Source organism: Balaenoptera physalus (assembly GCF_965194825.1).
Source record: "Balaenoptera physalus genome assembly, chromosome: 2".
Lineage (NCBI taxonomy): Eukaryota > Metazoa > Chordata > Mammalia > Artiodactyla > Balaenopteridae > Balaenoptera > Balaenoptera physalus.
Window position 1 is genome coordinate 91,561,771 of NC_138883.1, and position 18,273 is coordinate 91,580,043.

At 37.5% G+C, this 18,273-nt stretch overlaps 1 protein-coding gene across 6 annotated transcripts in view; it reads left to right on the top strand.

Annotated features, from left to right (window-relative positions):
* The window catches only part of CEP152 (centrosomal protein 152), a 119,594-nt gene that overhangs the window by 19,118 nt on the left and 82,203 nt on the right, over positions 1-18,273 (top strand). For 4 of the 6 annotated variants that reach the window (XM_082452984.1, XM_082452983.1, XM_082452986.1 and 1 more), the window contains 8 exons: positions 2,699-2,802; positions 3,027-3,099; positions 3,181-3,459; positions 4,519-4,684; positions 7,379-7,522; positions 8,607-8,746; positions 11,242-11,442; positions 16,783-16,930. In XM_082452984.1, the coding sequence (XP_082309110.1) occupies positions 2,699-2,802; positions 3,027-3,099; positions 3,181-3,459; positions 4,519-4,684; positions 7,379-7,522; positions 8,607-8,746; positions 11,242-11,442; positions 16,783-16,930 (1,255 nt within the window). The remainder of the gene's footprint in view (positions 1-2,698; positions 2,803-3,026; positions 3,100-3,180; positions 3,460-4,518; positions 4,685-7,378; positions 7,523-8,606; positions 8,747-11,241; positions 11,443-16,782; positions 16,931-18,273) is intronic. The other 2 variants (XM_082452985.1, XM_082452988.1) reach the window with 1 other exon arrangement.

Below are 18,273 nucleotides of genomic sequence, written 5' to 3' on the forward strand. Positions count from 1 at the left end.
GTTCCTTGATTAAAATGCCCTCATTTTTTTAGTTATTTTTCAGGAACAAACACATGAAGTAGTAAAGGGAGAGGAGTTTATAGAATAGTTTAGAATGCATTTCAATAGGTGCCTTAGCAATGGCAAATTATCTTTTTTCTAGAGAAGGTATCTCTTTAATTATTAAACTCAGCTGATATTCAATAATATCCCACCAAGAAGATTGCATTTGCAACCAAAAAGCAGTATTTCTTCCAAATGTGATGAGTGGAATTAAATCTTGCCATTTATAAGGATTGTTATCTTTGTCTTTGAATCCGTATTTGGTAGTCTGGTGGATCTTTAATGAGGAAAATTTGGTTTCTAAAATTCTCTATTTTGTAACATGTATAAGTTGATATTGTACTTTTGTGTTTCATAGCACAAGGTTCAATGACCCAAAGAAAAATCTATTTGATAGTGTATATGAGGAGGGTACACTTTGATTCCAGGAATGGAAGCCTTGGGGGGGCTGGGATTTTGTTCCTGAATGGCCTCTCTCTGCCCTCAAAGTTATGGAAACCAAGGAATATGGCCCAGCTATGCCAAAGAACTTGATGGAGAAATTTTTTGAAGGTGAATGAAATGATTTAAAAATGTTAGTACAGGTGTAAAATATTCTATAAAACACTAAATACAGTAGGGATTATTTTGCTAGTTGATAAGTTTACCTGTGGATCCAGAAGCATTTTGATGAACTCATTGCTTATGCTCAAATTAACCTTCCTCCATTGATGCCAGTTTGATTAATTTTGTGGTGTCACAAAGAAAGCTACAAGAACTGCTTAATTATTGTGTAGCTTTTTCTGTCTCTGTGAGGGGGGAAAAATGTACTGTTTAGATGTGCCTGTCAAGGTTCCTCTAAATTATAAGTCTATGTACTTAAACCTCACTGAAGGTTTAGAAGAAAATATTCTTTATGTACAGGAGTCCTTACTTGATGTAAGTACAAAACATTTATTTTGGTTTTTTCCCCTGTGTTATATGTGGGTATACTCTTTTTTTTCCGTAAAGATCTCATAGATTTTTTTTTTCTTAGTGAATTTTGTGTCTTTGTGAAATCATTTTGTTACCTTTCTCTTTAGCCACATGTGGTATACTGATATGTTGCCGTGTTCTGTTTTGTTTTTAGTGCTTCTTATTCTTTATATCTTCGGGTCAACTCTAATGCAGCTAATTCTCAAAATGATTTTTCAATTACCTTTGTGAGCAGGTGATCAATAAGTCAAGGTCTTGGTTGTTAATATCAGTATCACGATAACTTTTCATTGGGCTAGAGTATTTTTCTCTTGTTTCATCTTTAAAGAACCAAATGGACTGAGAATACCTGTAAACAAACAATCCAGTGAATGTTAGAAATATGTTATGTGGGTGAGGAAGCGTCCCCCTTCCCCACCTCACGGACCCCACTTCGATTCCCAAATTTGACTTCACCAAAACTCAGTTAACAGTTGGGGCATTCCTTTCAGACCTTTCTTAGAATATTTTTATTTAACTTTCACCATATGCATTTTGTTTAAGAACATTTTTTGATTATAAATGTAATACCCAGATATGTTTTATAGCTACATTTCATTTCTTTTATTCTAATGGCAGAGAAATTGGGGAGGGGACCTTCCATAGACTAAGAAGCATCTCATTTTTTTTTTTTCCTCCAGGGCTTTATAGAGTATTTAATATCTTTAAACTCACTCATTGCATAATTTTACGGGATTGATTTACACACTGTGGAGGGACTCGGTCAGCTTACTAATCTAACTGGTGCTTAACTTTTAAAGAGAAGTCATTATAAGCAGTCTGTTGACTCTTTAGTAACACAATATTTGAATCTTATTATTACAAATTTTAAGTCATTATATGGGGATTTGAAGAAAGACATTTATAGATATTGAAGTTCAACAAATTAGACAATTCATTTGTCTCTTTATCACAGTTTATCTTGAAACTTGAGTGAATTTATCTAGTTGTTATAAGACAGAATGCTAGAGATGTAATTTTTCTAGGAAAATGGAGAGCAAAGTCATGTGCTTTTACGTCAGTTTTAGAGTTATGCTTTTGACATTGCTTTATCTGTAAAACCCTGAATCTTACAGCCTTCTTTTTACTCAACTGTTTATAAGAGCCAACCATTGTATATCTTTTCATCATTGGAACTGGACGGCTGTCTACTAATTAGTCACTCCCCAAGAGATTTCTATCACATTATTGGAGCTTTTAAGGGCTTCCAGGCCACCTGCTGCTGCTGCTACTGCTACTGCTACTCTTATCACCTGGGCAAAGCGCATCTGGCTACTCAGATCCCCTCGGGGGGTGTCTGATTGTCAAGTTCTCCAGGTCTGATTACTGGTAGAATCCATAACATGATACAGTGATCGTACCATTATTATGACTTGCTGTGTTTGCCTAAAGAAATTTTAAAGTCCTGTTGTATGTGTACTTGAATCTAAGACCTTTGTAGCAGAAGGTAAAGCCTTCTAATATAAATCCTGATGTTTATGTGTTTCCCTTTCCCCAAGTGAAATGATGAACGTAATTCCTGTGGAATTTAAGACATTGATTACATAGAGAAATTAGGAACTTCTTTGACTTCTACAGTCAAAATCACTCGTTCCAAGGCAGCTTTGGTTTGGCATCTTGTGTTTAAGCCAATGTGATATCGACGCTGACCTTCCTGTCTCAGTTGCAGCAGTTACTCACAGACCTTCCTCACGATATGCTGGATGATGACCTGTCCTCCCCCGAACTCCACTATTCGGACTGCAGTGAGGATGGCAGAGAGGAAGGGTAAGGACCCAAAATCCCTTTCGCTTGTATATCACAATTCTATGTCTTTTTCTTTAGATTCTCTTGCAGGCAATAATAATGGATATGATTGTAAGATTGTAGACTAATTCTTAAACTTTTAGATGAAGTTTGGAGGGAAAACACGTTAAAATCTTGGGGTTCTTTGTGATGTCTCTGTCCAAATAAATGATAGGCTCTCATCTAAAGTATTGATTTTTCTCAAGACCACATCATTCTGAGCAATTGGCGATGAACTGGAATGAGCGTCAAGTGCTGCCTAAATCTCCAAGTGTAAATGTAAGTATCTGGTGTGATAATGACTTGGATGAGGGTGGGAACAGATCTTAGTGCCTTTCTTTTACTCTGGTTATCTAATAGGACTATAATGAGATTCGGGATGTGTATATTGGAGAGAAGAGCGGCAATGGCTGGGAAGAGGATCAAAGCAGAACTGAAGACCAGCATCCTGGGTATCATCCTGAAGGAGGTGGAGATGAAGGCGGTAGTGGTTATAGCCCTCCGAGTAAATATGAACAGACTGATTTATATCACCTTCCTGAAAACTTTCGGCCATATACCAGCGGTCAGAAGCAGGAATTTAACAGCCAGCCAACCAATGTAATCACATTTTCTCATCCTCAGGGGAATCATTTTCAGGTATTGTAAGAACTTGACTTTCAAGAATTCGTGTATGTGTGTACACGCATTTGCTGAGTGTGTGTGATTAAGAAATATTCGTAAGTGCAACAGTAAGATTTAAGTACAAATATTGCTGAGAGTGCATTTATTCAGGCTCATGCTGAATTAGTCCTGCTGTTTTCTGTTTACAATCTAATTAAATCATCTTAAATGAGAATTTTAAAATAGAGACTTTGTGGAAACAATTAAGCATTAAAAGTTTAAGTCTGTCAAAGAATAGCCATCTCCATTTATTGCTGCTTCTGGCTTCTGCCATTTACTATGCTCCAGTGAGAAGCTACATTCAGGTATCCTGATATAGTTTGAAAGCGGTTAATCACCTAGATGACACCAGTCAGTTACCTTGATTGTCTAGCTCATCCCCCTTATCACAGATTTTGGATCAAATACTTCAAAGCTGATATCTGTTTTGTGATGATATAGCAGTAGACAGGATGAATGTTGAGGAAAGAAACACTTTTTTTTCCTCCCTGGGAGAGTTTGATGAAGCAAGGCCTTAGGATACAGTTAGCTGCTTCTTAGACTTTCTCAATGACAGTGAATGCCTCATTTTGCCAATAGATATTCTGTGTCACCTGATGACAGGATAATTTTTTCGTCCTTTTAAGGTGGTCATTTTCTCTTACTTCCATCTCTATAAAATGTTATTCATTCCACAAAAGTTATTGAGTATTTATTACATATGAAGCATTGTATCACGTTCTTGTTATTGCATACGTGCATTTCCACGACGTTGGCATCATCTAAATCATTCTTCAATATTTATATACAATCTTACTGGAATTCTTGAGTGTTATTTATGGAATTGGCCCCATTATATGCTCAAAAGTACAATTGCAGGCTTTCAACAAACAGTGTTAAATAACAATAAGTGCTATTTTAAGCAAAGATGTATGTATAAAATTTGTAATTGTACCACAATTAAGTTCTATAGCAAAACTAAGTTGTCTAATTCAGATAATTTTTGAAGCAAAGACCAAATCCTAATTGTCAGTTTCGTTTATCATCTTGTAATAGCAATTTGGTATGTCACAAGGTCCCAGTTGTCAAGCTTTGGAATCATATAAAGTGACGTATAAACCTTATCAGTCTTCCGCCCAGAATAATGGCTCACCAGCCCAGGACATTGCAGGAAGTGACACATTTGAAGGCCTGCAACAGCAATTTTTAGGAGCTAATGAAAGTAGGTATCAAGTTTATATTTATTTCTTAATCACACAACTGGAGAACTTTGAGCACTTTGAGCATGTTCAAGAATTGTTATTTTTTTTAAGTATGATAATGGAATTTTTTTAAAGAGTCCTATTTTAAGAGATATATTCTGAAGTATTTATGAATAAACTGATAATGAAGTCTAGAACTGACTTCAAATATCATGTTGTTGGGGGTAAGTTTGGGTGGGGATATAGATAAAGCAAGACTAGCCATGAATTCACAGTCGTTGAATCTAGGAGACAGGTTCATGGGATTCATTGTATTCTTCTCTCTACCTTCTTAGATATTTGAAATTTTCCTTAATGAAAAATTAAAATAAATTTTCTCAGCTGTATATTTTAGTCATTCTAGTTGGCTAAGACTTCATTAACTTCATATATTTTTTTAACTGAAATCTAATTTGGAAAGCGAAACGTAGTTTTCCTTTCAATCTTAGATTTTTCGTTATATAGAAATGTAATTTAGTAAGTCAACCACTATCTTAATTTTTTCTTTTGGTTTTTCGAGTTTTACTGTAATAGGCAACTCTGGTATAAATTACTTTATACTCAAAATTAAAACTAGACTTACAGCTCAGGTTTAGTCATGTGACACTTGCCAAAATAATTTCTTTCACATAGTGTATGTATCACTATGAATGAGAAAAGTACTACTAGAGAATTTTGAGGCGATCTAAACATTCAAAACCAAACTTGTAACCTGAATCAGTGTTTTCATATGTCCAACTTTTGTTATCATACTCTCTGGCATGTGAAATGACTTCCAGTTATTGTACATGTTGAAGAGCCACTGTGATTCTAGAGTATGACAGCAAGTTTTTTCTTTGTTTGTTTTACATTTAAGAAGCCGGGGGAAAGTCATATTGGATATTCTGGGTTTCTGGCACTGTGCCAACGAGAAAACTGGACTTAGTGGCCCTAACTTCATGGTGCTACTTCCATCTCATGCTCAGGCTACAAGATAGTTACCGGGGAGGTGGCCACAATGCCCTTTCCCCCAGGGAGTCATCAGCAAATGTTGGGGGGTAGCCTCGTTTTTTCCTGAATTTTTGTGGAAGTGGATAGTGTGTATGGCATAACTGTTTTGGGGTTGAGTAAATAAGTATCCCAACAGTGGCCTGACATCTTGGCGTTACTCTTTCAGTTCTGCTGTGTTCAGTTAACATTTATAGCTCTTGGTTGTTTTGCATATATAACCTTTCATCACTTCCTTAACAGTCTGCATTTTATCACGCTGATTTATTTTTTGTTTAAGTCAGTTACACATTTGCCTAAATTTGACATTTGGAAGTTAATTAAATAACTTAATGGTAGTGCCTAATTTAGTGATTATAGCTTCTTAGTAACAATAGTTTAAAAAAATGAGTTTGAAGAGAGGAGTGGCTTGTAGACTGTGTTTATTCCTGGACTAGCCCTGTTCTAAGGCCCAAGAGGAGTTTGACTTGTAATAGAGTTTTCAGTCTTCAGTTTTTGGGGATTTAACCATGGCTTTTTTTAAACAGAAGACTGTTTTATTTGTTAGCATGTAGAAGCATTGTTCTTGTAGGAAATGAAAAATATTTGTCATTGTGTAGTTGAAGGATTATCCTTCTCCTACGAATCACGCTTTTCTTTTTCTCCCCCAATGATTTTTAAGTGGTCCTTAAAATGACTTTGTTTCTGAAAGAAGACCTCAAAATTCTTTATTAATCTATTCTTTAATTTAGCAGTTCTGTGCCAGTATAAATATGCGTTCATTCCTGCTTAAAATAAAATAGTTTAAGAAGGATGTCTAGAAATTTTCTTTGAAAATGGTTTTATAGAAGTTGATGTACTTTTATTTTTTCAATTTTATGAGAGCATGGAACTCTATTCCTTTACAATTGATATATACTTCCTTTTCTTTTTCATTTTTTTTTTTTTTTTCTGGCCATGCCGCACAGCTTGCGAGATCTTAGTTCCCCAACCAGGGATTGAACCCACGCCCTCGGAGGTGAAGGCGCGGGATCATAACCACTGGACCACCAGAGAATTCCCTATACTTATTTTTCATTAGCCAAAATGGTAGCGATTCAGAGTTATACACCAAACAAGTGACTTTTCAAACTTTTCTGGAAGTGACCATAGTAAGAAGTACAATTTTTACATTGTGATGTGGTCTATAATATTTATCTATATAAATATTATGTAAATGAAACAGAAGTTTCACATAATAATATTTATTTCTACTACATGATACACTCTGATATATTCTATATAATCTTGTTACCAAACCAAAACTTGGGTCTGCTCGCCCAAGTGTAGTAAAGCCAATCTACTGACACCGGGTTGTGGTGAGGGAAAGTGCAGCATTATTGTAAGGTGCCATACAAGGAGTTTGGGCTTTCTGAGCATCAGCTATCCCGGACTTCTTGTACGGCACCTTACAATAAACGCTTCACTTTCCTTCACCAGAACCTGGTGTCAGTAGATTGGCTTTACTGTGTGTGGGTGAGCAGACCCAAGTTTTGGTTTGGTAACATTTTTTATTAAAAATGCTAGTCACAATCTGCTGAATTGATTTCATGATACTCTGGTGAGTTGTATTTGCAGTTTGAAAAACATTGTCCTAAACGTTGTCCTAAATGACCACAAATTTATATTTTGATATGCTTTTATCTAATAAATTGTCTTTAATTCCAAAGCAGACTCTGTAGAAAATATGCAGATTATTCAGCTACAGGTTCTTAACAAAGCAAAGGAGAGACAACTAGACAATTTAGTTGAAAAGTTAAATGAAAGCGAACGTCAAATTAGATATCTGAATCACCAGCTTCTGATAATCAAAGGTAAGATAACTGCTGTTGGGTGCTGTCATGTATGAGGTCAGTTGAGCTAGATAGCTTGTTTCCAATAACCTCATTTTAAATAAGAAGCTTAGAGAGGTTGACGTACTTGGTCAGGGGCTCAGAGTGAATTAGTCAGCACAAAACAAAAATCCAGGGCTTTTGACCTATTGCCTTGGATTTCTCTCCAGAACGTACATTTTGAGGTCCTCATTATTTCCCTTCTTTCTATTCTGTTAGGATCAGTGAACATTATTTAAATATGCTGATAGCATTCCATCCTAAAAAGTTGTTGTATCCTTATATGGTTTACCTCCAATTCCCAAAGAGACTTGTGTTTAGTTTGCAATACATTTTCTGAGCCTACAAATTAGCATAATGTTTTAATCCAAGTAAGAGTTTGTGATCCTGAACTGCTTTGGGAGTGCCAAGGAGAAAATGCAGTCATCTCGGGGAGAAGCACATAGTGTAAACACAGATTTCAAATTATAATTGCTTACTCTTCGTGCTTTCTGTAGTTTTGGTCAGTGTTGAACTTTCCTTTGTAGAATAATTTTGTGACTGAACTCCAGACTCCAGCTCATTTCAGACTTGATAGTGAAAAGATCTCTTTCTGTAATGCTCATGAAATTTATTTTGTGAGAACTTGTGAACTGTTACAATAAAGTATGTGGTAAGAATATAAGATTAGGTGAATTTAAGCGTTCATTGCAAGTATGTATAGAAAGTAATTTGTCCTCAGATTCCTTCTTTGATTAGCAGGGGTTTGTCATATCTATGTAGCTTCTCAAGTAACAAATGCTGAAATGATTGTTAGGGGACCTTTTGGTCCTCAAAGGGATACATTAAGACTTTTGAAGAGAGTGGTTCCTGTTATGTAAAATTTAAAAAAAAAAAATTTTTTTGGTGTCATTCCCATTCGTTTTTGAAACCTTTCTAGTTTTCTCGAAATCAAGTGAAGTTCATTATATGAATTGAATTAAATACTACATTTATGTGATATAGATCTGATATTTGATAGAGATTGTGACAATTAGGGTCCCTCTATGGTAACATATTATTTATATAAAATTTTTAAATACTCTAGATGAAAAGGATGGTTTGGCCCTCAGCCTTCGAGAATCACAGAAACTCTTTCAGAATGGAAAAGAAAGAGAAATTCAGCTTGAAGCACAAATAAAAGCACTGGAGACCCAAATACAAGCATTAAAAATCAATGAAGAACAGGTAAATATTTGATCTTCATTACTTATGGTAAACAGTTGTTTCTTTTTTTTTTTAAAATAAATTTATTTATTTATTTTTGGCTGTGTTGGGTCTTCGTTTCTGTGCGAGGGCTTTCTCTAGTTGTGGCGAGCGGGGGCCACTCTTCATCGTGGTGCGCAGGCCTCTCACTATCGCGGCCTCTCTTGTTGCGGAGCACAGGCTCCAGATGCGCAGGCTCAGTAGTTGTGGCTCACGGGCCCAGTTGCTCCGCGGCATGTGGGATCTTCCCAGACCAGGGCTCGAACCCGTGTCCCCTGCATTGGCAGGCGGACTTTCAACCACTGCGCCACCAGGGAAGCCCCAACAGTTGTTTCTTACAATGAAATGTTAGTTACTTAACGTTTGGTATTGTGGGACTGAATTTAGAACTTTGAAGTTTACACCTTCTTCTACCATGAGCCTACATTCCTTTCCCTTTCCTTGGAGGAATGGGTCTCTCATCCACCTAGTCATCTATACACCAGAAATCGGGGGGCGGGGAGACCTCAGCTCCTCTGCTCCCCTTCGTCCAGTCAGCCACTATGTTCTGTTGGGTCTCCTCATTTCTGTCTACATGTCCCTAATTCAGGATTTTACCATTTTTGCAAAAGTCTCTTAACTAGTCTGTAATGTTTTACCCCTTCTCCTAACTCTTTCATCTGGCCATCTGAGTAGTCTTTCTAAAGTACAGTTGTAGTTATGTCTTTCCCTTGCTTAAAGCCTTTCAATGACCCTGCTTTACTTGTGGGGTGAAGTATGGTGTCGAGATGACTGTCTGCTCCTTCCCTTTCTCTTCTCTTACTCTTCTCAAACTCTCCTCAAACTCAACAGTCTGTCTGTTGTTTTTATGTACTCGTATGTGCTGTCTCCTGTCTCTGGAATGCCCTTTCCTCAACGCACTGCTATTTCATTAACAAGCCCATGCTCAAGGGTTTTCTTTTCCTAAGTCTTTCCTGTTTTCTTCCCCAAGCCACATGATCACATCTGTTATAACAGACCTAGAACATCTTGAAGGCAAGAATGGGTGGCCCTGGGGCTTCCCTGGTGGCGCAGTGGTTGAGAATCTGCCTGCCAATGCAGGGGACACGGGTTCGAGCCCTGGTCTGGGAAGATCCCACATGCCGCAGAGCAACTAGGCCCGTGAGCCACAATTACTGAGCCTGCGCATCTGGAGCCTGTGCTCCGCAACAAGAGAGGCCGCGATAGTGAGAGGCCCGCGCACCATGATGAAGAGTGGCCCCCGCTTCCCGCAACTAGAGAAAGCCCTCGCACAGAGACGAAGACCCAACACAGCCATAAATAAAAAGAAAGAAAGACTAGCAACCTTCATGCCATAAAATAAAATAAAATAAATAAAAAATCAAATCAAATCACTGTGCAACTACGGGGTATAACCTGGGTTTCTTAAGACACCAAAAGCTTCATGGATCCAAAAAAAAAAAAAAGAATGGGTGGCCCTCATCTTAGTTATAAAAAATGAAGTAGCATAAATTAAAAAAGCAACAGAATCACCAAGTATATTAGTTTTCTATTGCTGCTGTAACAGATCACCACAAACTTAGTGGCTTAAAACAGCACAAATTTATTACCTTACAGGCAGAAGGTCAGAAGTCGGACGTGGATCTCATTGGGCTAAAATCAAGGTGTCAGTAGCGCTGTGTTGCTATCTGGAGGCTCTAGGGGAGAATACATTTTTTTTTTTTTTTTGCCTTTTCCAGCTTCTAGAGGCCACCTGCATTCCTTGGTGTATGACCCATTTCCATCTCCAGAGCCAGAAGTTACTGGTTCTGACTTTTCTGCCTCGGTTTTCCTCATTTAAGGACCCTTCTGTGTACCTTGGGTCCACCCTAGTAATCCAGGACAATCTCCTTATTTTAAGGTCATCTGATTAGCAACTTTAATACAGTCACAACCTTAATTTCCCCTTGCCATGTAACATAACATATTCACAGGTTTCAGGGGTTAGAACATGGGCATCTTTTGGGAGCCATTATTTAACCTGCTGTACAATTATTTCATAACAACTCTACAGTTACAGTTTTCAAAACTTTCTTTTTGTAAGTGACCATTGACAGGTTTCATCAGTCTCTCAAGAAACAGCTGTCATTTTTCTATGACCTAACAATTGGATTTCCCCCTACGCTTGGAGCAAAGACGGATGCAAACAGCACTGGGACCGGTATAGAAGCAGCAGATTCCTTGCCTGGTACCTGTGTTGCCATCATGTTGCGCAAAATCCTCTTTCACTCTCCTCGAACAACTACAGATTTTTTTTTCTCCGTGAATAATGTTTCCAGCAATCATGGGCCTGGTGGGTCCCAGCTAGGGAAGTCTTAAGGAACTAGAGCCACCATGGGGAGACCCTTTCTTCTCTACTTTCATTTAATTAAGCGTGGTTGATATTTAGAGTTCAAATTCATAAAGAGAGCACAGAGTCGAAATACCGTAAACATAGGTGTCCTGTGTGTATTTACTAGATGATTAAGAAGTCCAGAACAACTGAAATGGCTCTGGACAGCCTGAAGCAGCAGCTGCTGGACCTGCATCATTCGGAATCACTTCAGCGTGCGAGGGAGCAGCACGAGAGCATTGTTACGGGCCTCACAAAGAAGTATGAAGAGCAAGTGCTGTCCTTGCAAAGGAAATTGGACGCTACAGTTGCTGCACTTAAAGAACAGGTTGGGATGATTTCAAATGAGCAACTGTTATAAACAAGTAAAGCTGGTTATTTTTTATAACTGACATTTTGCAGTTCATCATATAGAAATGCTGCATGTTTGCAGTAGGTGTATGAGTACAATTTAAAAGCCCAAAGAGTTTTTATCTATGAATATGCCTTCAAGACATACTATTGGAAATCCTTCCTCTTACAGGATTGGTTAGTACTTTCTCAGTTCTCACATTACTAGTTCTTCATTTGTCGAGTATTTGTGCATATTGTTCATATGACCTAGAAAAATCCGGACTGAAAGGAAGGAGTGTCTGGGAGCTGGCCTGGACTTGAGAGGTTGTCCTGGGAGCTAACCAGGAGGAGAAGGCTTTTCTTGGGTCTCCCATTGTTTTGGTTATTAACCTGTCAATAAAGATTGTCTAGATCTTGGGAGAAGAGTTAATTTGGAGAATAGTGTAATCAATAGGGAAGAGATTCTGATCTAAAATCATTTAGATATGAAACTCGAGCATATTTCACAGTTTTTATTTTATCTTTGCCCCAAAGAGAATAAAATGTTGTAAGCTGAGGGTGAGTCAGATAGTGGGTTTGCTTGTGCTCCAAAACCCCAGGGAATCAGTTGAATGAATAACATTTCAGAGATCATTTTTCTCAATGTAATTTCAGAATTAATTTAACCCAAGGAAAGAAGAGAAGAATAATAAGATGTGAGGGTCTGGAAAATCCCACCACACTTAAAATTCACACTGATTTGGGTTGTTCTTTCTTATTTATACAGCTGACTCTAAATTTTTCCATGATTTAGGTAGAGCTATATAAGATTGTGTTATTGGCAATAATAATTGTATACCATTTCATTTTATTTTACTTTCATATGTGTTTATGTTTTTATTAGACTTATTTTCCTACATAAGGTTTTTTATTCTTTTTATATAGAAAAATATTGTGAATTTGATCAGTGTGAAGGATATATACGGGTGGGGAAAGACAAAGCCTGTGACAAATTATTAAGTCTACTTTATATAATATTTTAAACAAATGGAATTTGAGATATGGTTTTACTAAGCTTGTCTGTGTTTGGGTAACAGCATGAAAGTTGGACGGGGAGAGTGGTGCCTCCTTGCATGACGAGAGGAGTGGAGTCTGGTGGCTTTTCCATGCTGGGTTGAGGATCTCTCCATTCTCTGCTGACGTGGGCACAATTACACAGGGACAGGCTGGGAGCAATTCTTAGTGTGTTCAACCCCTGTGCCTGCTCCATTCTCTTTTCTCACCTCCCCCAACCCCTCAATAGAAGAACCCTAGACAGAACAAAGTTTTAATTCTGTGCTGACTAGGCTTCAGACCCCTGAACCGTACGTTGAAGTTATTGATTAAGGTCTTTTCCACTGTTGCATTCTGTGAGTGATTTTTCTTTTTTCTTTTCTTTTTTCTTTTTTAAATGGAGCAGAGCATAGCACTGATGTTAGCTTCTGCATATAGTTGTATAACTGCTTTGCAAAGTGGTGATTCCAAAGTGCCTAGGGTTTTTCCTTTCTGGGAATGTTTCTTCTGGTATCCCTTTTGTGCTGTCAATTTGCTATCAGTTGGCTCAGCAGTATTTTTTTTTTTTTAACATCTTTCTTGGAGTATAATTGCTTTACAATGGTGTGTTAGTTTCTGCTTTATAACAAAGTGAATCAGCTATACATATACATATATTCCCATATTTCCTCCCTCTTGCGTCTCCCTCCCACCCTCCCTACCCCACCCATCTAGGTGGTCACAAAGCACCGAGCTGATCTCCCTGTGCTATGCGGCTGCTTTCCACTAGCTATCTATTTTACATTTGGTAGTGTATATATGTCCATGCCACTCTCTCACTTTGTCCCAGCTTACCCTTCCCCCTCCCCATGTCCTCAAGTCCATTCTCTACATCTTCAGCAGTATTTTTAATGAAAGGTGAATTCATATTATCTCTGAATCCAAATTGAGATTCCTGACTGGAGAGGTGCTGTAAAGATCAACCGAGAGCTAGGGAGATGGCTGCCTGTAATCAGAAAAATGCACGAGAGACGGTTGATTTAGATTTTCTTACAATAACTGGTAACTATACATACATAGTGCCCCTTGCCCTCTTTTTCTTTATCAAAGTTATTGAAGAGGAGCAAAATATTTCCCTTGTAGATAAGCCTTTTCCTGCTCTACTCCACTCAGCAGGCTACAAAGGAGAATAAAACAACTCTTGAAAAAGAGTAGCGAGGAAATAACTGGGAGATTTAGCAGATGAACTTGAATAAGTTTGCTAATGTCTGGGTTCTGAGTGGCTCTCATGTAGTCACACACAAGTGTGTACCTATGTGTATGACAGTGTAGCAGAGTAGATGTTCACACACTGTTAAGTTTTGCTAGTGACAAGAGGGTCTTAACCTGGCATCTCCTAAGGCAGTCCATGACTAGGCCCCAAGGAGCTGATGAATCCTCTGAAATTGTGGGTATGATTTTTCTCTTGGGTGTCAGTATATGCAGTTTTTTTGAGAAGACCCATGAGCTCATTCAGATTTTCCAAGAAGTTCATATGTCCCCTTGCAAGAAGTTGAAAATCACTGCTTTGGGAAAAACTTGTTCTTGGAGGGAAAGGACAATAATTGTAAACTAGTCATATTATTTCATTTGTTCAGTAAACTTTTACTGAAAACAGCTAAACATCAGGATGTAAACAAGTGTTATGTAGATTTAATTATATTTTGAAAGACAAAACTCAACACAGGGACTACCTTATTCCATGTAATGGGAGAAGTAGCAATCCATCGTATAATTGTGTTTTTTTGAATTTCTGTGTAACTAGTATATTTTGAGAAAAACATGGTTTGTAAAATTATATTATTAATTTAATGTTTTCCTTAAGTCATCAGCTTTTCTGGTAGAAAGGATTGTACACACCCTCAACATATAGCAGTTCTTTTTATTTTGGCTGAGTTCCTCTTGGGTTTTTTAGTGTGACAGAGAAGATGAGAAGAAATGAGCTTCTCGCAGCTCGTAGTGTTTCTTCACTGACAGAACTCTAATAGCAAACTATCTCCTCGGCTCTCTCCTCCAAACTGTCTCTCCCATTCATAGAAGTATCATATTCTAAGATCTCTGGTCATCTGTCCAAACTGTCTTCTGTAGTACTTCCTCCTGATACAGGTTAAGATCTCTGATTATCTCCTCGATGGTATAAAACCTTTATTCATTCTGGTCTTCTTGAAATCTTCAGCTTTTGGTGAAGTCATGGACTTTGGTTTCTATGTTATGGCCTTCACCTGATCTATTTTCTAACCTTTTTAAAACTGTTATATGTACTTAAACACTTCCTATTGGCTAAGAGACTCCCACAGACCTCTGTGAGTCTAGCCTAATCCTTATTTTTTTTTTTTTTTTTTGTGCACTGCATATCTGTTCAATTCTATTTGCTCTAGTGGATTCAGCTATTATCTCTTTATCACTAACAATTGTCTCATTCGGTCTTAAAAGATGTCTGCCTCTCTATCAGTCTTGAACTGAGTGTTCTCACTCAGGCTAATCATGGAAAAGATGGAACCATTTGTTTTGTTTTGTTTCTTAGTATTTAAATTGCATAGTGTCATGAGTATAACCTGTTTCCCTGAACTTGTCAACAGGAAACAGAGTGGCTTAATTGATTGTTGCCTAAGACACTTTCTTTCCCCGTCCCTGGCCATGTAGCTTGTGGGGATCTTAGTTTCTTGACCAGGGATTGAACCCGGGCCGTGGCAGTGAAAGCCCAGAATCCTAACCCACTAGGCCACCAGGGAACTCTTAATTGATTGTTGTGTATAGTCAAATTATTGCAATGGTCTGCCTCTTCTTTGTAATGGTTTTCGTAACTACCTTTTCTTGAACTTTTTTTGGCCAGTTCTCAGTCTCTTGTAAAAGCTATTGTGGCCTCCCTGGCACATAAATGTTAGTTGTCCCCCACCTCTTGCACACACATTCACACTGTGATGAATATTAGCTCACTCGTTGTGTTTGCCGTGTTACTTTGGTGCTTTAGAACCGAGCTTTTCAAGCTGGCCTGGGAGTCAGCAGCAGTGTGCCAAGAGGTTTGCACGGTTGAATAAACATGGACCAGTTTCCAGAAGCTTCATTTTGCTCAAAAATTTGGTAGAAAAACTTTAAAGCAAACATGACTACATTATGAAATAGAATACAAAATTCACATGAAATTTTAAGCTAAAAGAGGAGACTTCAGAGTCCCTTTCCTCTGCTTAAGGAGACTGTTAGTAGTATCCTTATGAGGTGTATTTTCTCTTTGTATCCTTAAGGCATTACTGGGCTTTAGATTATGCTATAAATCAGGCCCCAAATGCCTTCTCTCTGCTTCAAAGTCCTTTCTTGATATTCCTCTTACTACTTATTTTCCTCAGGCTTTTTCCGGTAACGTCAGCCAATTACCTTAATTTACTTCTCTGCCTCTCGCATGCTCTGCTATTTGCTTGGAAATCAGCCTGTGAAGCCCTTTTTGAATGAGGGGTGATGATTTCTTCTACCTGGGAATGGTATTCCCATGGCTTATTACTTTCAAACACATTTTCTTTTTGTAGACATTTGAATATATTATATACATGCTCTAAATTTTCTATATATTTCCATGTATTTCCGTACACTCACACATTTATCCTGTCTGTTTTTCTTTGACATTTTTCAAGTGTTTTTTTGTAGCACTCCCTATGTATAAGGCACTGCACAGACACCTTCAAAGAGACTATTAAGAGAAGTAAGACATGTAAAAGGTAGAAAGAAAAACATGAGAGAAACAGATCAAGTTTAAAAGAAGTTCAGAAGAGGGAGAGATAATTTTTGGCTGTTCAGAATAGAATGAGCTTTTGGCTGTTCAGAATAGAGTGAGTTTCCATGTGTTTGTCTGTATCCTTGCTGACTTGGGATACAAATTCCATGGTTCAAAGTGGTCTGCCTAAATATGTATACATACACTTATACTGAGACTGTAAAATGCAAATAGGGATGTAATACATTTCCTTTGGCTTGAATAAAATCTAGTTTTAGAACAACAGTGCCTTGTGAATATAGAGCAGAGAGAGACTTTAGAAGCCATCAAATTCAAATTCAACCTTCATTAGCATAACTACAGAAGAAAAAACAGACTGAGAAGTTGATGACTTGATCGTATAAGTGTGTTCTTCTGACTCCCAGTCCTGTGCACTTGACCTTGTACAAGAGGTGATCCTGCCAGGTGATGATTTTATATTTGACTTAAAATCCAAGTATGTAAGATCATAACTGTTAGTTTAATATTTAATAACTAACTGATCATGAAAATGACTTCTTGGACACTTTTTCTATTTAGGAAGATATTTGCTGTCATTTGAAAGATCAGGTTAAACAACTGGAAAGGAATCAAGAAGCAACCAAGTTAGAAAAGACCGAGATCATTAACAGATTGACGAGAAGCCTGGAGGAGAGCCAGAAGCAGTGCGCCAACTTGTTGCACTCAGGTCGGTGTCTGCGTGGGTGGTGGCCCCCCAGAAGCCTAGTAGAAATACGTGGAGAGAACACAGTAGGATCCGTGAGTTACTCTAACAATCCAGAAAAGACAGAAAAGATCATCGGTGACAAAATTTTTTTTAACATTGTTACTGGTATATACGTATGGAGGTGTGGCGTATTTCCATTAGATACTTTGGAAAACCCAGACACGTATAAGGTAGAAAATAAAAATAGCCAGTGATCCTACTACCCAGAGATAACTGTTGTTAGTGTTTAAATGTATTTCCTTCAGGTGAAATGAACACACACATATAGACAGTTCCCTGCTTCTGTACACAGTACATTTTAAAATAAATCAAAGCTGAATGTGCAAAAATTGAACAATAAAATATATGTTATAAGATAGGTTCTATACCTGCAAGCTAAAAATGGTTATGAAATCCCACTATATTTTGCTTTTAAACTCGATCTTTGATCATATAGTTCTATCCTTTTATATAACTTCTTTAATTTTTCTTTTCTTCTAAGTGGAGTAGCCGCTTACCTGGTCAGTTGAAGCCCATAAGTTACATTTTTGTCACGCTTAAGATTTCTAGTATGGTCTTCATGGTATTAAGTTTGAGACATATGCTTCCTATCACTTTCAGTAGTACTTTTATTTCTTATTTAATAAAATGATATGAAAGTAAAATGCAATAAAATAATCAAATGTTTATACAAACACTACTGTACAGACAAAACCGCCTGGTTTGCTGGTGAATAGCTCACACTGAAAATAGCTCAATGATTATTTATCAACTGATATATGAAAGTCAGACCTTGGCATATGATGTCAATCAGACTATTGATACAATGTATGTAAGAGTGGGTTATTCAAAAGTTGAAAAGACTGTCTAATGTGTGTGTGTGTGTGTGTGTGTGTGTGTGTGTGTGTGTGTGTGTGTGTGTGTGTGTGTATTTTGGTGGAGGCAAAATTTTCATCATACTCCATTTAGGTCCCACCTCTGTGTTCAGTTTTGTATCCTTTTGTTTCACATGGCATTACTTACTGAGCCTTTTCCCTTGCCATTAAAGACTTTGAAAATATGATTTTCTTTTGTTGCATTATATGCCATCATTACTTTGCTTAACCATTTTCCAGATGCTCATTTTCTTTTGAGGAAATCCAATAAAGTCCTTTTTAAATGGGAACCTTTTAACCATTTAGAATATTAGGTTACTAGAGCTTCAAAAGTACAATACCAATATGCTTCTTGTACATGTGGAGGTGGGGTGGTGGAAATAAAAGAACTCAGAGAGAAGCGAAAGGCAGCAAGATGTAGTCTTCTTATTAGACGGTAGAAATGGATTC